Source organism: Drosophila sechellia, chromosome X (genome assembly GCF_004382195.2).
Source record: "Drosophila sechellia strain sech25 chromosome X, ASM438219v1, whole genome shotgun sequence".
Taxonomy (NCBI): domain Eukaryota; kingdom Metazoa; phylum Arthropoda; class Insecta; order Diptera; family Drosophilidae; genus Drosophila; species Drosophila sechellia.
The window spans coordinates 5,275,495-5,296,713 of NC_045954.1; the positions used below are offsets into that span (position 1 = coordinate 5,275,495).

Here is a 21,219-nt window from a genome sequence, read left to right on the forward strand (position 1 = left end):
ACTTCCAAGTAATGTTAATTAGGTTAGCGACACTTCCTTGCCGATGCGAGTCTCACTCCCATCGATGCACTGCTTTGCCGACGACCCTCCCCAACGTTAGATGGCGCTTCAGGCTCATGGCGTATTTTTTGTCGTGTAATGTCGATTTGGAGCTATGTAGAGGGACTCTACATGTGCGTGTCAATTGACATGTTACACACTGTATGCATTTGACGAGTATCTTTTGTGTTCGACATTCGACTTACCCCTGTAGGAATCTCGCAGTCGACTGTCGTCTTACTTATGACATTATACATTGTAATCTTACTTTCTACTTATGACCCACACATATATATTATTTTCGGAAATTATTCATCATTTAACGAGAATAAAAGATCCCATTTCAAAAAACAATTATATTGTCCAAATAAAAGACACCAGATTATTTGTCACATATTCGTACTTTTATTTCAGCCATTGCTGTTAACTATTTTATATATTTGTTGGTGCCCAAATTGATGTTGGAAAATAAAAAAATATTTTCGCTGATGAATTTATTAAAATATTCCGATTTTGTATTTTTACACCTTGAAGCAGACTTTTTAAAATGCTGCTGTTTAAAATTACTGTTTCGATTACAGATGTAATGCTCCTTAGGTCTAGTAAAAAAAAGGGTTTTCGTATCATTTTTGGTTTGGTGTGTTTTGGGATCATAGCATTTGCATTGGGCAGCTTAGATTAAGTAAACTGGTTGGCGCTTCCGTTAGGCCTCCTCGTAGTTTTTCATTGATCCCCCATTGGCGGTCAGCTCCATTTTCACATTAACTTGCGGATTGACAGTCGAGTGGGCGGGTGGAATGGCAATCGGGCTGTTGTTGTTGTGCTCCTCGCTGAGCTTGAGCATATCACTTGGGTCCTGGATCTGCGCCTGACCCTGGGCGAACCGACGCACCTGCAGGAAAAGCCCACCGTTGTTCAGGAGTCGGGCCTGGTGCTCCTGCGCCTTGGCCCTCAAACAGGCGATTGAGTTGTTTCTGCAAAATATAAGTACGTATTTCAATTTGATGCACTTGCTGGCAGGTGGGAGTAAAGTAAGAGTATGCAGTACATTTGATAAACAAATAATTATGTAGCATACTCCCGGACACCCTCGTGTCGAGCGCTCTGTGTCACCTGAAGGCATCCGGATCGTGTTCCATGAGGACGGCAGCCAAGTTGTGGGCATGCAGTCCAGGTGCTGTCGCTGTGGCCTGCTGATGATGCTGCTGCTGCTGCTGCTGTTGCTGATGTTGCTGCTGAGCTGCTGCTGCTGCCGCTGCCACGGCGGTGTTCATGATCATGTGGAAGTCCTTGCTGGAGGCAGCCGCGCCGGCACCAGCGGCATTGGCGGCGTCCAGCAGCGGATGATAACTGGGCGGGGCACAGCCACTAACCGCCGCGCCACCGCCCAAGTAGAGCGACGCCTGTTGCTGCTGCTGCAGTTGCAGATGCTGCTGCTGCGGCGAGGGTGAGCCCAGCTCAATGTGGGGACTGCCGGAGCTGTTGGTGGTGGACGCCCCTGTGGGTGTGGTTGCCGCCGAGGAGGCTGCTCCCGCATAGCCGCTCGTCGAGGTGGGCGGCGCCGAGGTGGAAGCGGAGGTGGGGCAGCTGCTGGGCGCAGGACTGACTACGTTCAGCGATTCGGTGGAGGAGCTGAGGGCGTGGCAGCGGGAACGGGAAAGATCCTCCGAATGGGCTGACTTCGATCCCGCCGAGTCCTCGTGGTCGCTCACCCCCGAGTCGTCCTTAAGCGCCGACTGCGCCTCAATCGACTTGCGATGCATGCCTGTCGGGGAAATGCAAGTTCGTACATAAGTCAGTGGTGTGCACTTTAGAATTAAGGGGAAAGTTGGGATTATCTAATAAAGAATGTTTGTTGGATCGAAAAAAAAGCGTATGATATTCTTTGCATGTATTTCAGGAATGTGCGTAAGTAAAATGTTAAATGTGAAATTCGGTGCTGTCACAATATTGAATTTATAACCAATTTAGAGCTCACAGTCGCACGCTGGCGGCCCCATTAATTGCCAACTAATTTGACATATCGACTTAATTAAAAACTATTCCTGTTCCGATTGCGCTGATTCCCCCGGCGCAGGACCCGCTAAGTCCTCGATAAGCCACTTAAGTTCGAGCAAACCTTTGGCCACGGCTACTTGGGAATTAATTATCGAGTCGGCCTGCTCGTAAAGTTCGCCGGAGCAGACAAAACCACCCAGTCAGTCAGTTTATCGCCACCCCAGCAATGGAAATAGATAAACGATAAGTGCCAAATAAAACGGGAATTCGGTGGCGAACCCTCATCCTGCGTCCTTCGTTCTTCGTCCTTGTCGCGTGTGCATTTTGCATTTATTAAGCGATTATTAACGAATAAAGGAGCCCAGTCACCCCGAACCAGCGACACTTGTGAGCGGGGAATACCCGGATAATCCGCAAAGTCATTCCCGGGAAATGTGCGCAACATATGACGGCAATAGCGGAAAAGCGTCGTTGGACATGCTCGCCAAATATGCTCACAATTCTCGACCCATCCGCTGAATCTATCCGAGTTTATAATCCCCGAACCGTGGTCCTTTGTGCGGCTCGAAATTTAATTAAACCCTGCTCAAGGCTCGCCGGTACATATGTGTGCGATCTGTAGAACATGGCATTGAAGTGAAAAGTCTGGCGAATAAAATAGATTTGCTCAAAGGACCAGGCTATCAATGACGACAGGAAGCCAGATTAAAATTAAAATCACATATACGAACTTCTAGTGCGTAACTACTTTTTATCAAATCATAGAACATGGCAAAACCAAAATGGGAGAAAGCGATGATTGGGGGTGCTGATGGGTCTTAGCTGGCTAGTTTGATAGTTTTGATATGATTGTTGCATTTACATTTCTGCTCCATACCTAGTAGCCAGGGCGCCACCGCGTCGTTGTCCTTGGCCGACTTGAGGATCGTGTCCGGCAGCGGGAGCGAGTGCCGCACCATGGCCCCGTAGAGTCCGTACTCGGCCATGATCGTGCTGCCGCCCCAGACTTTCTCCGTCTTGCGCCACTTGGCGCGTCGGTTTTGGAACCACACCTGCAAACAGAAGACACACGATGCTATTAGTACTACATTTATTTCGGAATTGTTGCATTTTTCTCTGCATGTATTATTTAAACATTAAACCGCGGTAGCCTTTCGCCAGCTCTTCCGCATAAAGTGTTTCGCCATATGGACACCGACCTCCTCAGTGGCCAATGGCTATCAACTCTAGTCGTTGGGAAAATGCAATGCAAATTGCGAATTATTAAATAAAAAGCTCATTCAAATTGAAAAAATGTAAATGGAATGTTTTTTAAATGCTAATACTTGGACCATAAACCTCTCAGCTGCCCCAAATACTTATATATATATACGTAGACCTTTGAGGCAGTGGCGTGGTTTACACGTAAAAAAGGGGATTATATCACGAATCTTTTGAACTTTTACTTGGTTTTTGCTTAATGTTATTGCTAATAGATTGCTTAAAAACAACAAGTTGAGTTAGAACTTTATGAATTAAGTACATATTAGCAGTGGATTCCAGAAGACCCAACGATGGTTGGCAACATCAATGCCACACCATAGACATCCCACTCGCTGCCACTCGACACATAATGGCAAATGATATACATATTCGCATATAAGTGACCAAATTAGATTATCTTCCGAAACATTAAACCGATTCTCAGCCGGCAACAACAAAGATAATAATATGAAAACATTAAATGTTGTTCACAAAAGGCAAACCAGACAAACAGACAACCCGACCAGCAACAACAACTGTCACAATAAAAGGATTTGCCACACAGACGAGCGGCCAAAGGATTCAAATTCAGCATGAACCACCCTCGGAATCCCGGCATCCGAACCCTCTGCACTGAAAAAGAAGTCATCATTTTTCTGGTCCATCAAATCGTTTAGTTCTGCTATTAGTCATGTACGCAAAAGGGGGAGGTTCAGGGGCAGGGTGTGTCAGGGGGGCAGGGGGAGGGGGAGTGACAGGACAGGACACCAAAGATTGCCCAGCAATGTGAAATCGACGAGGACGAAGGAAAGGAGCCCGAACTGAAGTGGCTCTTGGAAGTGGCGGCAAAAGGAAGATTTATAATAAAAAAGCAATATATGCAAAGTAGGCAAAGCGGGCAAAATGGAAAAATGGAAAAATAAGGGGGTGCTATGTTAAAAGCTGGCGACTTCTCTCGCCCAGGAATTCGTTGGCCAAGAATCAGGCACCGAAAGGCCAGGAGCCCAGCCAAGTTCCAAGTTCCAAGTCGCAAATCCCAACCTTAACCTCACGGATTGAGCAAATCGCGGGTAAAGTGGGCAACTGGGCGTGGTATTCCACCCAAAAAATAAAAAAAGAAAGTGAAAACTGAAAAACAAGTTCGGCGCGAAACGAAGATAAAGTGGTTTGGCTTGGGGCTCTGTCACCAAGTCTTGGTTGCCTACCAGGAGCCCCATAAATCTTGGACAACCACTTTCTGAGAAATTGGCAGACCCGAATTCTGACTTCCGAAACTAAATGCATATATTTCCCAGGCAGCCACTCAGTGAGTTGCGTTGCAGCCCGGAAAATTTGCAGCTCGTCGCCGATTTTTTGGCAAAGTGCCGCCTATTTGGTACACTACGTTTCAGCAGTTTAGGTTCAGTTGGAAAGAATTTTAAGTACGCTGGGCTAAGCCTTTACATTCGAATGATTGAATAGCTAGAACAGAGTTTAGAATTGGAGCCACTTTTGTTGATATTCTTACAGCTATGTCTCGCACTGTAGCGAGTGTGACTCAGCGTGCGATTTAGTTGGATTACTCAGGCGTGGAGCTGCAAATAAATCCGATATCCGGTCTCTGAAATTACCCTCCACTGTTCCCCGGATGTCAAATTAATTTCCACACACACACACACCCTGATACTTTGTTCCTGGCAAGGATCAGCATCCGAATTTGGACCCTGCGGCTCGGCAGCCCGGGAGCTTGGAAGCTCGGGAACTGGGGAACTGTGGAGCCTTGGGAATCGGGATCTTGGCCCTTTCTGGCTGCAAAATCAAATTAATCCGGTTTGTTATTTCATCATGCAACGTCAACGTCACCATCATCAGCTACAACAACAGACAAAAGGGCTGCTGCAGCAGCGGCTCCAGCAGCATTTTGCAATAATAAATGGCAGCACACACACAGTGGCACGCCCGGGTGTAAACAATACGCACACACACACACACGGATACGGAGGCACACAGATACGAAAGCCTCTGCCAAAGGAGCGGAAAATTTCATCAACAAGGCACACAGGCAGCAACATGGAAGCACGACAGCAAGTTGCAGGTCCGGAGGCCAGTGGCTCGTCTGATAATTTAATCAACTCTCATTGAATTATATCATTTTGCAATTTGGAGGCCCGGCAACATCAACATCCCATCATCCAGATCCAGCTCCAGCTCCAGCTACAGATCCAGATACAGACCCAATCATTCAGTCATTATGATACCGGAGTGGCGACCGGAAAAGCGTGGCCGGCAGTTTCGGTAGGGCTCTTTGAGTGCGGAAATCAAAGAGGGAAATGGCATAAATTTCCAAAACGGAAATGCGCCACCAAGTCGATTTGCTGGGGCCTACAAAGGCGGCGTGGAAAATCCAACTAACAGCTGTAAACAGCAACGCAATAAGCGAATAATATATAATTGTTCCAAGTGGTATTTTAAATTAGTAAATATTTAAAACATAAATGGTAAAATGCGATAGAATCCCATCTACTTGCAGGAAATCAACTCCGAATCGATTAGGCACTGCGAAAGCCCTAATCGCAATTTTAATCAATTGATGCGAACGCAAAACATCCACCAAACAATGATATATAATCGAATAATCAGGGAGCAGATAATGCCAACCACTTTAATATAGATAACAGCTTGGACAATCTGCCGCTAAATGATTACTTGACCATTCCCGTCTCAACTTCGATTCCAATACGCTGCGAATCACGACATCAATTTGCTGATTGAAAATTTATTATTATCCTTGGAGGGGCGGCGGCTGGCGGGGATTGGGGAAGGGGGCGATGGCCAGGAAGGGGTAAATAGTTCGAAGGACATTTTTATGGGGCGCAACCGAAGGGGCCACGCCCCCTTGTCCGCTTTGTCCGGTTGGTGGAAATGGCTTTTGATTTATCGAACATTCTGCTGGCTGCCCAACCGAATTTGACCGATGGCAAAAGTGATTCCTCGGGGATCCTGTATGGGAGCACTTAACTGTGGATCCATGTTTATATTTAATTCATTTATGCTTTCCATTTTGCAGTTTCTGTTTGTGGAGCATGTCAATGTACCTGCATGGCACTGGAAGCACAGCAACCACTTTTTCCAATGATGAATTGTCAAATTGTCAAACCAATTTGCCAAAACTCCAATGGTCCACTGGACGCGCACAAAAGGTCAAAAGGACAGGCCTGCTGGCCGTTGTCGGCATAATTAAAATATTGGTAACCAATCAAAGATTCTCAATGGGTTGGGCCTACGCCTGCCCACCTATCGAAATCAAAATGAAAAGGGATTTTCAGGCTACCTGTGCCCGGGTATTATGGATGCGGATTGCTGGCTTGTGGGTGGCGAATATTTGCTCACTGGGGCTGCAAAATTGCGAATTGCAAATTGCATATGCAACGGGTCGCAGGACTCGTCGTCCTTTTCAGGTGACATGTGCACCTGTGCATTCGATTTTGCCCTGCATTCGGGCGGGAATTTGCCTTTGAGTTCGTGTGCGGCCTTTATTGGTTTACTTCATCAACTCGAACGACTGAGTGGTTGGGTGGCTTACGGGTGCTTCGCTGGAGCATCCATGGGTGGCTCTGGGTGGATGTGGATGTGGGTGGATGTGGAGCGACTACTACTACTACTGCCAAGTGGTTGCGAGTCAGTCAGACCGGCGAGGCGTGTGGAAATTCTATAACGACAGTCCGCAGTTTATATGCAATATTCAATTGACATTCGCGGAATTTGGTTTTAAAACTTCGAGCAAAACGGGTACTTCAGCTTTCAGACAAAGTTTGAAACTCACTTTCGTTAGATATATAGCATATAAATATATAGAAACAGTACAACTTGCTTATTCACACAAAATAACGTACAATATTCTATATTCAATATTTGCGCTATATATTGGCAGAGTATCCGCGGAGTCCTTTGAGTTTTTCCCCAGTTTTTACCGCTTTTCAGCGCCTTTGTCTCTAGCATCTTTCCACTTTTTTCGCTGGAACTTCAATTTCCAACTTTCATATGAGTTTAACGCTCGCGAACTTTTTCGCTCAAAAGAAGGCCGAAAGCTCGCTGAAACGAAGGGGCGGGACAGCGGACTTTTCAGTTTTCCATATCCGGATCCGGATTAAGAAATGTAAATGCGAAATGATTTTTTGGTTTCATCTCGTTCCGTAAGTCGAGTATTAATTTGCGCAAACGGAACTAAAGGCTTGACTTTGGTGTTCGAAAAAAAGGGGTAAAAGGGAAACGAGGTCCAGTGGAAAAGTGCACATGTGAGTCGGACTCTTGTTAATGACCTTTACTCGACATTGAGCTGTCTGTGGAATTGCCATTGCCGCCGAACTATTAATTACGTCCAAACGATGTTTTAAATGCCTAATGATTAATGAACCGATTTTCTAATTACGTTAGCCGATCTCTGGGCTTTCCGACGGGGGCGTTTTGTGGGTGGTGCAATGCCAAAACTCGACTCAAACAATTACGAAACAATTAGGGTATGCATTAAGTAATCCGGCCAGTTTAGTCGCTTGCCCATCGAGTGGTTGTTTTAATTGGAAAATCCCCATTGAACTTACTGCTATTGCTATTCAATATACATTTTTTGTTTGTGTTTAGTTGCTAGTTGCTTTTCCGAACGTTGTGTTGTCATTTAGGGCAAACTTGCCATTAAAAATAGCCATAAATCTCTGCCGCAGGATTCGCATCCGAAAGTGAACCAAAAACGTGCTGCCACAAGCTTCGGTTTCCCAGTTGAGTAGTTATCATCATCGCAAATTGGCAAGTGCACGTGGAACGCGTGGCCACGCAGCAGGTTGCCCTTCGTTGTGAGAACTGTAGCAATTTGTTTGTTTGTTTTCCAGTCTTTGGTTCTTATTTTTTTTTATATTGTATATTCACTTCCCTTCGACTTCCGAGCGGACAAAGGGTTGCTGCTGTGGGGGAGGATGGAAATCGCCCCGCTTGCCCCGGAAAAGCCCTTATTCGCTCGTTTGTTTATGATTAACGCGCGCTAATTTCATTCATTTCGCACTCAATGGCCTCGGCTCTCTCGGGATTTTGGTGCACACTTATGCTTATTGGATTTACTCGAGCGTCGTTGTCAGGGAAATCGCTGGCAATGGGTGGTGGTTTCGGAGATTGAGGGCTCCTGGTCTCGGCTCGACTTGTTTCGGGGTGAGCGAGAACTACTAAGTAGGTAACTGCAGGACGAGTCCTGAATTCACACGACCGGCGACCGCAATCATTAAGCGTGGGTTCCCGGTTCCCGGTAAGGCGAAGTTTGCGGCCGGCTGATTGGACTTGACTTCAAAGTGTCGGGATACTGGGAAATATAAACCCGCCCCCCTCGGCCGAATCACTCGATCGGGGAACTAATAATCTTATTACAATTAATGATGGAATTTCCAATTTGCGGCGACAGGCAGCTGCCGGCGATTTAATGTTAATAAGTCCCGCGTTCCTCGAGTTCCTCAAAATAGGAATTCCTCGCCGAACGTGCGGCAATGCGACCGAGTCCTGTGACACAGATTACGAGGCGACCGAGCGGGTTAGCCGTTCCACTTCCTTTTCCATTTCGTTTCCCTTTTTGCTCGGCATTTTTTCTCTCCTTTGCCTTAAAGTTGCCCCGAGCTTGATTTGTTTGGCTGTGAAATTCCCAAATCATATATACAATACGAGTATTACTCTACTGGCTAATGTGATGATATATGAATATAATGCATTCCAGCATTCACTCAACATCTATTCAACGCGCATTAAATTCGCACATTGCTGCCAGTCAACGGGTACTTTATCGCTATTATCGCGATTATCGTCGTCATTATCGCTGCCATCTCGATAATCAAGGCGCTCGATGGCCGATTGACCCAACAATCGAAGACGCAACTGCAGGTGTCTGTCGATGACAGCAGTCGCTGTTGTTGCTGCTGCTGCTGTTGTTGTTGTTGTTGCCGTTGTCATCATCATTTTCATTAATGGTAAACCAATCATTTTTCAATTATATTCGCCGCTGGATACAAATTGTCTGATTTGCGAGTGCCAAACCAAAGTTGAATCGTGGCAGTCACGCCCACCGCTGAAGACCCCCAACGCCCACTCCCCACCTCCACACCAACCATGTTATTTGTTGTTTTGGCGCACACATCACGCACCCAACCAACCACTCACCACCCAGAGGAAACCCCACAAATCGCCTGGCTCTGTACCCTGTAGATACCATATCTCTTAGCTACGTTCTAGAATTGCGCACAATTGTTGTCTTTCAGATTATTTAATATTATATTCTAATGCACGCGTAAGTCACCTTGAAAAATTATTCGCATATAGAGTGTTAATATGCCCTGCAAACGAGCTGCAGCGCAGTCCGTGTTCGCCTATGCTCAGTGGCTCTAGTAATTTTTTTTTGTGAATTTATTTTGCATTGCGTCAAACCAATTGGAGTGTCATCGGCAGAAGGAATCGCCGCGTGGCGCCACGCCCCCCCCGAATTGCAACAGTTGATAAAGTGCACAACTTGTGCGGGTTAAGTTGCGCCATGGCCATATAAATAGTCTGGATCATGCTGCGCAGACCCACAAGTCCATGTCCACGTCCATTATGCGACCATAATTCGCCGACAATTCCTCAATTACGTGGAAAGGTGGTAAACTGGTAAGTTGTTAAGTTGGCAAGTTGATAAGTCGGGGGATGACGTGGCTCATTGCCCCCGTTTTCGCCCGCCCCTGTCGCATTTTACACCCCTCGGGAGCGCTGAACAGGGCATGGGCATGTTTTCAATCTATAAAATTAATTTTCTCAAAACCTCGAGCTCGGCAAGTGTTTTTTGTTTGCCGGTCGCCAGTCTCCAGGGGCACACGAAGCTCGAATTGTAAAATATTTTGCCGTTTAAGCCACTTGTTGTTGCAAATTAGCGTGAAACGCGATTAATATTGTCAATTGTGTTTGGATTTCGTTTCAGTTTCATTCTCATTCTCATTTTCATTCTCATTGCCGGCTTGGAAAAATGGAAAATTGGAAAATATTCGCTGGCAAAGGAGATGAAAGTGCGGATTAGTGGAAAATGTCATCAGCGGGAGCAAGTCCTTCGGACCAACATCAGTCAATGGCAACCAGTTGTGGATTGTGGAATGACCATCAATCAAGGCTTCGCAACGAACCTTCTGAAGGTCCGGGAAAACTATTTGCCCTAATTGCACAGAGCCGCGCCTAATTTTCCGGCCAGGTAGCAACCCTTTATTTTTGGTAGCTTTTCGACTACTGGACTGCAAACAATGAAAGTGTCAAAACTTCGCTTTGCTTTTCTAACAAATGGACTGAGCGGCGGCAGGAAGCAAATTAGTTGGCTCCTTTCTGAGTTCAGGTGTGGGCATAGCACGGCAGAACCAATGTGGAACACTAATTTCGAGTTAGCCAAACAATCTAGATGAAAAGCAAACTTGTTAGCTTCTCGTAGTTCTGATACTGAAATCCATCAATTCGACACTCTCAATCAAGACATCCCAACCTTTACATCTCCTGGCCTTTCATTTGGCAGGGATTCTCAAGTGGCCAGCGGTACGTTTCGGTGCGTGGAAATTAAGTATAACTCATTATCGCAATCAAGAAACCCAGAAATCCTTTGCCAGCCAGAGCAACAACATTATTGTTTGCTCTGCCAGATGAAATCGGATTTGTTGTTGCCTGTTGCACACCAATTTTCTACTCAAAACTTATGACAGCCAATTCGAGAAAACGAACAAAAATTATACAGACACTCGATCGCAAGGGGGCCCAGTTGCAGGCCATGACTGTTCAGTTTCTCATCATATAAGTACGAGATATATACATATACATACATATATTTGTACATATGTAGACACGGAGTTGTGGCATATGCAACGTCGTCTTCATCCTCGTGCTGTGGGGCTTGTTGAAATCAACATCAAACCTTTAATTTGATGATTCTGCAAATAAGTCGTAGGAGTCGTTGACGTTTTTTGTTTAACTTTAACCACTCGCTGCCCCGTCGGACTAAGTCTGTTAACTTTTCCGCGCAGTCGAGGCGTGAAAATATAATAACACCTTTTTAATTATATTTGTCTTCCCCTTCACTCCCCATTTTTAGTGCCCTTTGTTCGGTCCCCAGACAATGCTGCAAATGAGAAGAAAAAAAGTGAAAGGCATTTCAGCCGAAGCGCAAATTAACCAAAATTTGCCATAGTTGCGGAATTAGAGTGATCAGGGCAATCTACGATGGTGATTAGTGTGACCAGGCCTCGTGACTCACACCATCGCCGCTCTTTCCACCTGAGTTACGCCGTTTTTTACCCTTTTTTCGCCCGTTTTTTTCGAGTTGAATGCACTGCCGAGTGGCTCAACCTCATATGGCAACTGTTCGTTTATGGATTTCGCCTGTGGGTATTTATAGAGCCGTCAATTACGATTCGTACTGCCTCCCCTTTCTTTGGGGTCTTCGCGGGGAAGTTGCGCACCTTTGGCAACGTGAGATGTTCGAAAAATTATTGGAATATTTATGTTAGAAGTTCGAATATTAAGTATCTTAGTTATTTAAGAGGTATTCATTACCAAACAACTACAAAAAGAAAGCCAGAAATTTGCCTTTGTTAGATATTCCCACCTTACTTAGTGGCAACAAACAGGAAATCCCCGCAAATGAAAACAATTTCCAAATGACTAATTTTTCAAAGTACAAACAGCAGTTTCTTTCTCACACTCACTCTTTCCTCATTTATATAAACATATATATGTACATATATATTTACCTCTCGATGAGTCCAATCGGACTGTAATAACGAGTTTTATGTGTGGGAGCTGGAAATTAGACTGGTTGCCCAATCTGGACGATCGACGATAATGTTTATTGAGTAAATACAAATGCGAGTTAACACATTCCGTTTGAATTGTCATGCGATAATTACGCCTTTCAAAACGCGATAATAGGCCTCATTCAATCGAGGCGATCGAGAGCTCCAACAGATTGCCCTCTTCCTTGGATTTTTATTTGGATTTGGATTTGGATTGGGTTGTTGTTGGTTTGGTTTTTTTTTGGGATCCAACTGGTCTACTTAGGTCGATGACAGCTCCAGAAAATCGTTGGACTGCGCCTAATTGTTGAATGAGTTTTGATTTGGCTTCAGCTGGGCAGTTGATGTGAAGAGGTGTTTCAATTATCCCTCACCCGTTTAAGTTGGTGATTCAATTGGGCTCGAGATAAAATCAATTTGTTTCACTTTGTAGGAACTATAACTTGTATAGTTTTAACACACATACCTAACTTATCCATATATGTACTTGCGTAAACTAGAAAATTAGTTACCCAATTAGTTAGTGCCCCATGCAGAAGGGCCAATTAGAAGATCCAGTGGATTCAACTACCGGTTGAATGGGTTGGAAAACCCGGGCTTTTCGGAGGCTGGACAAATGAGCGAGCAGCGTGCTCATCGCACTAATAAGTTCGATGATATCTATAATGCGGATGGTAATGGTAATCAGGATGGTAATGGTGTGTGCGTGCAAGACGAATCATTACCATCCGCCGTTGAAGTGGGAAAACCGGCGAAGGTCACGTTTTCGCGCCGTGGGTGGTGTTCGGTGGGTGGGGCACCGCCCGGAATAAACAACAAACAAAGCGAAAGGGCCCCGCACCAGCCGACACAGAAATAAGTGTAATTGCGACAATGTGGCTGCACTTACACGTGTCATCGCAGCCTCATCATCCGCTGTCCATCCGAAATCGCGGGAACTTGCTACGCACTTGCTCTCAGGATTTGAGGACCCACCCCGGAAATGTTGGTCCTCCCAAGGGAATCCGCGCATTCGCCAGGAACTTCGGACTAACCACAATGGCACATTGTTGCCATTGACTTTAGGGCAAGGGTGTGGGCAATGTGATGTTCCGGAGCCCAGCAAACAGCAAACCAAAGAAAAAAGAAATACAAACCCTCAGAAGGACACACACAAACCCCGTGGAGTTATCCTGGGATTACCAGCCGTTTATCAATTGTTTGCTGGCATAGTATGAGTACTAATTGATTGGCGCGCGTACTCTTATTAATTTTACACAAATATGAATATTTAATCCTAAGCAGCAGAAACCCCTTTAATAGGTCACTCTTTCGCTGCCTTCGCCACCCACTTGCTGGCTGCGTTTCCGTTGCATTTTCCTGGAAACCTCGAGTGTGGAAAATTAAAATCCACTCACCCCTCCTCCCTTTCGAGGGCCACAAGAAATAAAGAAGAAATAATATAAAAAATATATATAAAAAGAAGAAAAAAGAATACCGGGCATACGCAAACACGATGTCAGGGTTGACATGAGCTCGAAGGTAACACAATACTCCAGGCAGCAACTACTTAAAATGCAATTATATGCATTATTATTCGGCTGCTGGGCGAGTATTTTTGTACACGAATACGCGGAATATGCCGATGGTCTGGGGGAGAATCGCTGGAGAAAAAATGGAAGACGACGAGTATTTAAATGCCCACCTCAGCTACTAATTATTACCAGGAAAAACTCTTGAAATTGACGTTTCATTTTGTGCGGCGGGGCACGTCAACACCCCGCCGGCCGTCGAGGGTTAAGGGGCCACGGGCACCGCGATCCAAGATCCAATGCACCAACTCACCAACTCATCTCCAGACCGCCTGTTTTCACTCAAGACAGCCAAACCAATCCGGACCAGAATCCAGAATCCACGGAATCGAGAACTGGGTACTCGGCCGATCGTCGTGATTATGCACATCGAACTGCAGGCAACAGATTAAGGCACTTCAGAAATTATGAAAAAATAATATTTTTCTTGGAACTGATACCATTTTAAACGAATTGGTACTCGGCATAGAGTCAACAAAATGAAGATCATGAGAAAGAGGCGCGAATCGCCAGCGAAGACTGGCGAACGGGGACTGAATAATGAAGAACGAAGAATGCAGCCAAATGAGAGCTGAGGTAGGTAATCAGAGTTGCCGAGACAGATTTTTAAAGCCAGTTTAGGATTTTTAAATTCTATTCTATATAATAGGGTTTTATAAATTATGAAACAATTCATTTCAGCACATACATATGTATTGTAGTTTCACAGAAAACCAAGAAATTTAGCTATTAAAGAACCAGTAGCATTTATTGATATACATTTGCTGTAGATTTGGCTACTTTTGTTGATCTTTCGCCAGATCTGGTTGGGCATCTCGATCGCCGGCAACGCGGACGGTATTGCGTCAAGTGGCAGCAACGGCCAGTCGACCTGTCTGCCACAAGTCTGCCGAGTTGCCAGCACTTTGGGCCCCACTTTTTCGGGTTCCCAGGCTTCAAGACTGTATGTGTGTGTGTGCCAATCGGAGGACTGTGGCTACTCCAATGACTCCACAATCCACAAGGTTGCGACCCGACTCGCATTCGCATCCATTTCCATTCGGCGGCCCTCTCTATTCAGACATTCTTCACTTGGAAGCGTCGACACTTCAGTAAATTAGTTTCGTAGAACTTCCAAGACATGCCCACACTAAGCGGACTTTCCATCGAACACTTGGAGAAAAATCGAGGCTAGAATGTGCTGCCAATTATGCATGGTTGCTCGATCCGAAATCCGTCAGCTGGCATCCGAACGACTATAGGTTCGTTCCAATAAGGCGGCAAAAACCCATCAAGGGCTTTCAAAGTCAACTCAAAAAGCGAATGTGTAATTCCGCCTCGAAATTCTTGCGGGGTTGGAAATTTATTCACACAGAAACGTGTAATTACCCAGACACAAAACACAGCAGAATCAGCAATGCACACGCACACACACTCGCACACATGCCAGCACAGACACTCACTAACACAAGGCCAAACACTTACGCACACACACACACATACCTCGAAAATTGGCAGCACAAAAAGTTCACTTCAAGTTCGTCTCTCTTTGCTGCGAACGAGGAAAAGTTGAGGCAAAGTTCGGGGGTGAAAGCCTGGAAAAAGTGGGCGGTGGAATAGGGGTGGGCGTGGCAGTCGGAGCTGCTGCTACTGGCATGGAAAATTAACAATTTTTCAATTAAAATCAATACGGAGTGTGTACTTGTAGCCGTAGTTTCCTTTTTCGCCGGGCAGGGTTAAGGTGGGCATTGTGGGGTTAAGGGGCGCAGAAGTGGGCGTGGTTCAGGGTAATCTGCATGTGTGCCTGTGTGTGTGTGTGTGTGTGCACTTCATGAAAATAGCTTAAGTGCCTGAAAATATGCAACGCATTCGACGAGCCAACTTTGCATGTGTGTGTGTGTGTGTTTGTGCGTGTGTGGAAGATAGAAGCTTCACATGTGTGGGTGTGCGCCCTGTAAGGATGTAGGTTTATGTTTGTTTATGTATGTGATGTTAGTTTTTCGGGCGCCGCTGCTGTCATCACGCTAGAGTAAAATTCTAAAGCTTTTTCGGTTCAAATAGTGCCGTTAGTTTCAATGACACACTGTCTGTGTGAGTTCGTTGCACTGGAAAAATACCAGGAGGTGTAAGTTTTGAATTCGACAGATAGTTTCCTTTTCACTTCATACTTTTCGCCTCAGTTGGTGATTTCCCAACTTATTTGTTAGAAAATGCGATATTTTCTCTCTGTGTGGCTGACTTCCCTCATCATTCTTGTACTTGTGCATCGTTTTGCGGTTGTTTCGGTCTTCCCCAGTATTTTTTGGCCGTCTAACTGTTGAGTCCTTGCCCCCTGCACACACGCACACATACTCACTCACACGCACACACACAGGCTCACACACTGGGGATGGGGATGGGGCTGTGGAGAGAGTGAGAGCGAGAGGGACAGACAAGGATAGACTCCATTTGTGGGCACCGCAAACAACGTTAAATGCAAATTTACGCTCCTGCCACTCCTGCCACAAACTGGTGTACAACTAGCGTGCCGCCCACACCCCCTTCTGGGTTTCCCTCTCCTTCCCCACCAACATGCCCCTCTCCTTGGAGTTTCCACCCATTTTCCCAGCTGTGCACACAAAATGGCCGTGCTTTGGCGCCATTGCTTCACTCCAGTTGTCCTTCGCTCCTGACTCCTTGTTGTTCTTGTTGACTATTGCCGTTATTGCCAAGTTGGAGAGAGACGGAAAACCCCAAAGTGGTGTGGCCAGAGGCGGGGAGGCGGGGGGTCGGAGCGCTCCAGTGGCCAGAATTGAAGTGTTAGTAGTAATGCTACTAATTGGACTCGCTTTTAGCAACGCTTCATGTGCCCCCAAGCAATCTCGATCCCGAGGACCCAATCCCAATCCCAAAGCCAAAGCCGAAGCTCCTTCAAAGTGCTCTACATATATACATACATACATACATGCACAGTTCTAGTGTGCGTGTGGGTGTGGGTGTCCTTCTCGAAAGTCTATAATTGGACAATTTTACACACTCGAACATCAATTTCAACAGCAGCATGCCAGTTGAAATGTTGAAATGCCAGTCGATATGCGGATAATGGGACAGGGGCATCAGTGGGTTAATGTGTGCCAGCGATATATTTTAATTGGCAGCGATCATAATAATTACGTTTGCACATTCTCTATTATTAGTACGATTTAATTTAGATGTTGACAATGGCACTTTTTAAATTTTCATTCACTGTTAACACTTTCTGCCCTTGAAATACACTTGTTTTCTGAGAAGCCAGAACGATAGCTTTTCGCTAATATTTAATGGCCCGGAACCGTGAAGAGTCTGCCATTAGCAATCCGACCGATTTCCAACCCATCCGTTCGACGATCCCGAACTTAAAGCAATTGAGTGAGCGAGGTGAGTGGTTAAAAAAGGGCAAATTCGCCAAGAAATCGCGCCATAATTACTCTTTTTTTGTGTGCTAATTAAACACACACACACACGCATACACTCTTAGTCCTTTTGGGGTTTGCCTTTTAAGGGTGGCAATTTGGCTCAACTGAAGCTCAGTCGATGCACGCACACATACAGACAGTGTGCCCGTCTCGCTCGCTCGCTCGCGCAGGCTGGGGACTTAGAACAATAACGGCCATTAAAATGCTTAATTATAAATTCGCAAACTTTGCTGAAAATTTCTACGTTTTTTCCCCACACCTCGCTGCCAGCCGTCTCCCTCACACCCAATCGCCGTCTCGCTTGCCCAGCGTGAAGCGGGCGTTAAATGATTTCCGGATTTTGCGTTGTTCGCAAAGCTGTGCACACTTCTATCCATGCACATATCACAATGAAGTTGTGACTAGTCTTACACTTAAATATTAAGCAACAAAATGTAAACTATCGAAATACTATCGATTGCTATACAGCAAGATCGATCGATAACCTTGTACACCAGTGGCTTATGGGCTTTGAACCAGGCCAACTATACCCTTGGGTATATGTAGAGTAAAGAAGTGGAGAACCCCCGTCGGAGGAGCTGCACTTGAGGTTCCCCTCCTGATTGCCGTGATGACGCTGCACACACAGAAACTGAAGGAGGTGTGAAAAATCAGGACGGAGACATCCAAACAAGCGTATGAGCAAGAAGCATATTTTGAAAAGACAAAAGGAAATGCAAATTGCTTGGCCGCCTTTCTGTTTTGCCAACAGCAAACACCTTCGCGGCGGATGTAATTAGTTTGTTAATTCATTAGGGGAATAATGCGACGAGCATGGGCATGGAGTGGAAGGACTATATTATCGGACGCGATACAATGCCAGCATATCGGATTACCTGGGCAAGCGATGCCGCTGCTGACTCACCTGTATGCGATCCTCGGGCAGCTCCGTCTTCAGCGACAGCATTTCGCGGGCATAGACATCGGGATAATGGGCTTCCTTGAAGGCCTCCTCCAGTTTCTCCAGTTGGTAGCTGGTGAATATGGTGCGGCTGTGTCGTCGCTTCTTTTTCTTCTTTTTGCTGTTCGGTCCAACTCCGAAGCCATTCAAGCCCTCCATGCCGAAGTCCTTGGGCGCCAGCGATCCTGCAATGAGTCGTTGAATAAGAATTCGTTTTTTCACTTTCTCCAAAACAATCTGCTCTTCGGTTTTATTTTTGGAAAATCTTAATATACTCTTGTCAAATTAGTTGACGAGAATCCCACGACCCGATGCCGGAAAACATGTGGCGCTGAAGCGCGACTTGAAGTGGTTTTAGTGGTTTGTTATTTTAATATTTAATAATTGTATCTAGTTTCCCACTTGTCTGCTGGTTATCTGTGTTTTTTTTTTTTCTTTTTTGGGGGGTTGTCACACACATCATCTTTTGTTCCAAGGAAAATCCCACTTGAGAAGGCTGCGAAAAGCGGGGTAAAAAGTGAAAGCGTCGAAGGAGGACACTGACACTGGCTGGGGATCCCTATTCGGATTGGGATCGAAGGAAGGAGCTGACAGCCGCTGACAGGCGCGATTTGAGTTTTCGATGAGTGGCAGTGGCAGTGGAGTTTTTTCACAGTGGAAAAAAAGATGTGGACTTAAATACCGCAGTTAAGTATCCGAATTGTATTATATGTATTTACCAAGCGATAAAATCAATGTATAACCATCGATAATCCACACAAAGTTGAGCGACCTGCCGCTGAGTTGAGGACGCTGACGAGTCTGAGGATTGAGGATGAGCCGATGTCTGGGTATCGAAGCCACTTGGCGCGGATTGAGAAACCGAGTGCTTCGAGGGCTGCCAAGCAGCCTTGTTTTGGCCAAGTTGAACTTGGAGCCCGAAGCACCCGGAAAACATAAATGCACAGTGACTCGGTGATCGAGTGGTCTGGACCACTCCGCAGTTTGGAAAGTATGGAAAACAAAACACACACGACCAGCGGCGCATTCGTGCAGCCAGCAAAAGGAGAAGAAAAACAAAAAAAGCAGGGAAAAAAACATTTCGCATTGAAATTCGATATGAAGAATGAAGTTGAAGCAGACTGTTGTGGCGGCTGACGAGTTGTTCCAGTGAAGCCTCATCCTCATACCCATTCCCATACCCATACCCATCCAATTCCCATTCTCATTCCCATCCCCATTAACATTGCACTTCCCGCCCGTTTTTCCCACTAAATGTGCGTGAAAAATATCTGCGGTGCTGCTGGTGAAAATGCGTGTAATGAATGCTGAAAATTGCATCTTGAATTACCGCGCAAAAATGCAATTCACTAGAAGAATTCAAGGCTGTTGAGGGAAATTTAATTATTGTGGCCGTTCGGGCAAGGAAATCGATTCGAGGGCACTCGCAATAATGGGTGTGTGTTTCACGGTCAGTTTTTAATTGATCAGCAGCACCTGCTCGTCAATAAACATAATTAAAAAATTTTTAAATTACTGGATAATTAGCTTTAATAATTCTGAATATCCCTATATATCTATGTTTATCCTAGACAAATGTCGGAAATCAGTTAATTTGGAAGCGCACAAAAGTAGGCAACGTCGAATTTCTTGCTCGCTTTTAATGAGCTCATGTACGTACACACACACACACACGCACGCACGCTCTGACTGGAAAACCCCGCATGCCGACATGCACACACACACATGCATCACAACATATTAGCAATTAAAATTTTCTTAGTTAATTACTTTAAGCAGACGACGACGAAGGATGAAGCACGAAAGGATGTCGGCGACGTCAGCTGGGAAAAATGCCAGAGCAAAAAAATGTCGCCATCCAAATGAAAGGCGACAACATACTTCCATCTCTCTCGCTACCGCTGGGCTTTTTCTCGCCCTCTCTCTCTCGCCCACTCGCCTGCCCGCACAAAGAAAGTCGCGCCTTCTCTTTCTTGCGTGGCAAGTGAGTTTTATGAAATTTATGCGCATTTCACTAGAAAATTTAATTAGGAAATCTAATTTGCTCAAAAGCGCATAAAAAATGTTGTCGCTTCTAAAGGAGGTGGGGGAGGTGTGGTGACTTTCGGCCGAAATTTCACCATCTCTATCCCCATTTCCCTTTCCGTTCCATTCCACGGCGTTTCTCTGACTTGTTCATTTTGCGAGCTGCCTGGTTGGCTAGCTAAACTTACTGGAAGAAAAGTGTGCTCATTTTCATTAGAACTACGATTTTTAACATGCCATTGCATTTTTCTTAATTATTAAAATAAGGTAATGAATATATTATTGCTGCATACTTTTTGACACTTTTGTAATCGTAATGATTTTAGTGACATCGAAAGCCATGCCATTATTGTTTCCGGTGTGGCTTTTCCTTTGCACCCGCCCTGCTCCTGCTTCTTCCGCCCAATTCCGCCCACTTTCCCGCGCACTTTCCCCATTTCCGCGCCATGCATCAAGTAACCAACAAAATGACTAATTCCTCGTCGCTGTGTTGGTGCGCAGCGGTTGCGTGTGTGTGCGTGTGTGTGCCGCATGTGTGTGTCGCATAAACAGTTGCATGGCAAAATACGCTAATAAAGTGGCTGAGTTGTTGGCAACGCGGCAGCGACGGAGCTGCGCAGTCGACGCCGACAGAGGCGGTGGCAGAGGCAGCGGCGTCGACGTCATCGTTGAAGGGGCATTTCGCAATTTGCATTAGCACCCAAAGTGGCTGCGTTTTTGTGCATGTGTGTGGATCTATGTGTGTGTGCATTTGTGTGGCAGTGTGAGTGTGGGTGTCCTGTGAACTGCCATTCGGATATTCGCTTATTTTCGTACGCTTTTTTCGTACTAATTAGAAATGAAATTGAATTATTTGCTTGAGGAATCAAACAGAAGCCACAAACGTTAAAAATCAGAAAGAGGCTACGGTGAGTGGACCAGTAAATGCTCCAATTAACAGCTTTGGTAACTTGCTTTTTGATGCCGTCGGGTTAATTTCCAGCTGCCTCTGCGCATAGAAAGTCCCTTGATCTTCATCATCAGCGTAATCATTATCATTCCATTTATTAAACAGGTAACATAAATGTCTTCTAATTAGATCACATAACATGCAATGCTAGCAAATACAACCCATTATCATTGCACATTCGCATGAGTTCTCTTCTAATTGCTTTCCCCTTAATTCAGTTTGATTTTCCAAGAATATC

General features: G+C 45.5%; 1 protein-coding gene across 3 annotated transcripts in view; it reads right to left on the bottom strand.

Moving 5' to 3' along the window:
• Positions 1-435: 435 nt before the first annotated feature.
• The window catches only part of LOC6612398 (diencephalon/mesencephalon homeobox protein 1), a 30,648-nt gene continuing 9,864 nt past the window's right edge, over positions 436-21,219 (bottom strand). The window contains exons 3-6 of one of the 3 annotated variants that reach the window (XM_002036871.2): positions 17,972-18,192; positions 2,915-3,089; positions 1,153-1,804; positions 436-1,013 (exon numbers count right to left, since the gene is read on the bottom strand). In XM_002036871.2, the coding sequence (XP_002036907.2) occupies positions 743-1,013; positions 1,153-1,804; positions 2,915-3,089; positions 17,972-18,192 (1,319 nt within the window). In that variant the 3' untranslated portion in view covers positions 436-742. Of the gene's footprint in view, positions 1,014-1,152; positions 1,805-2,899; positions 3,090-17,971; positions 18,401-21,219 lie in introns of those variants that run through there. The other 2 variants (XM_032726135.1, XM_032726136.1) reach the window with 2 other exon arrangements.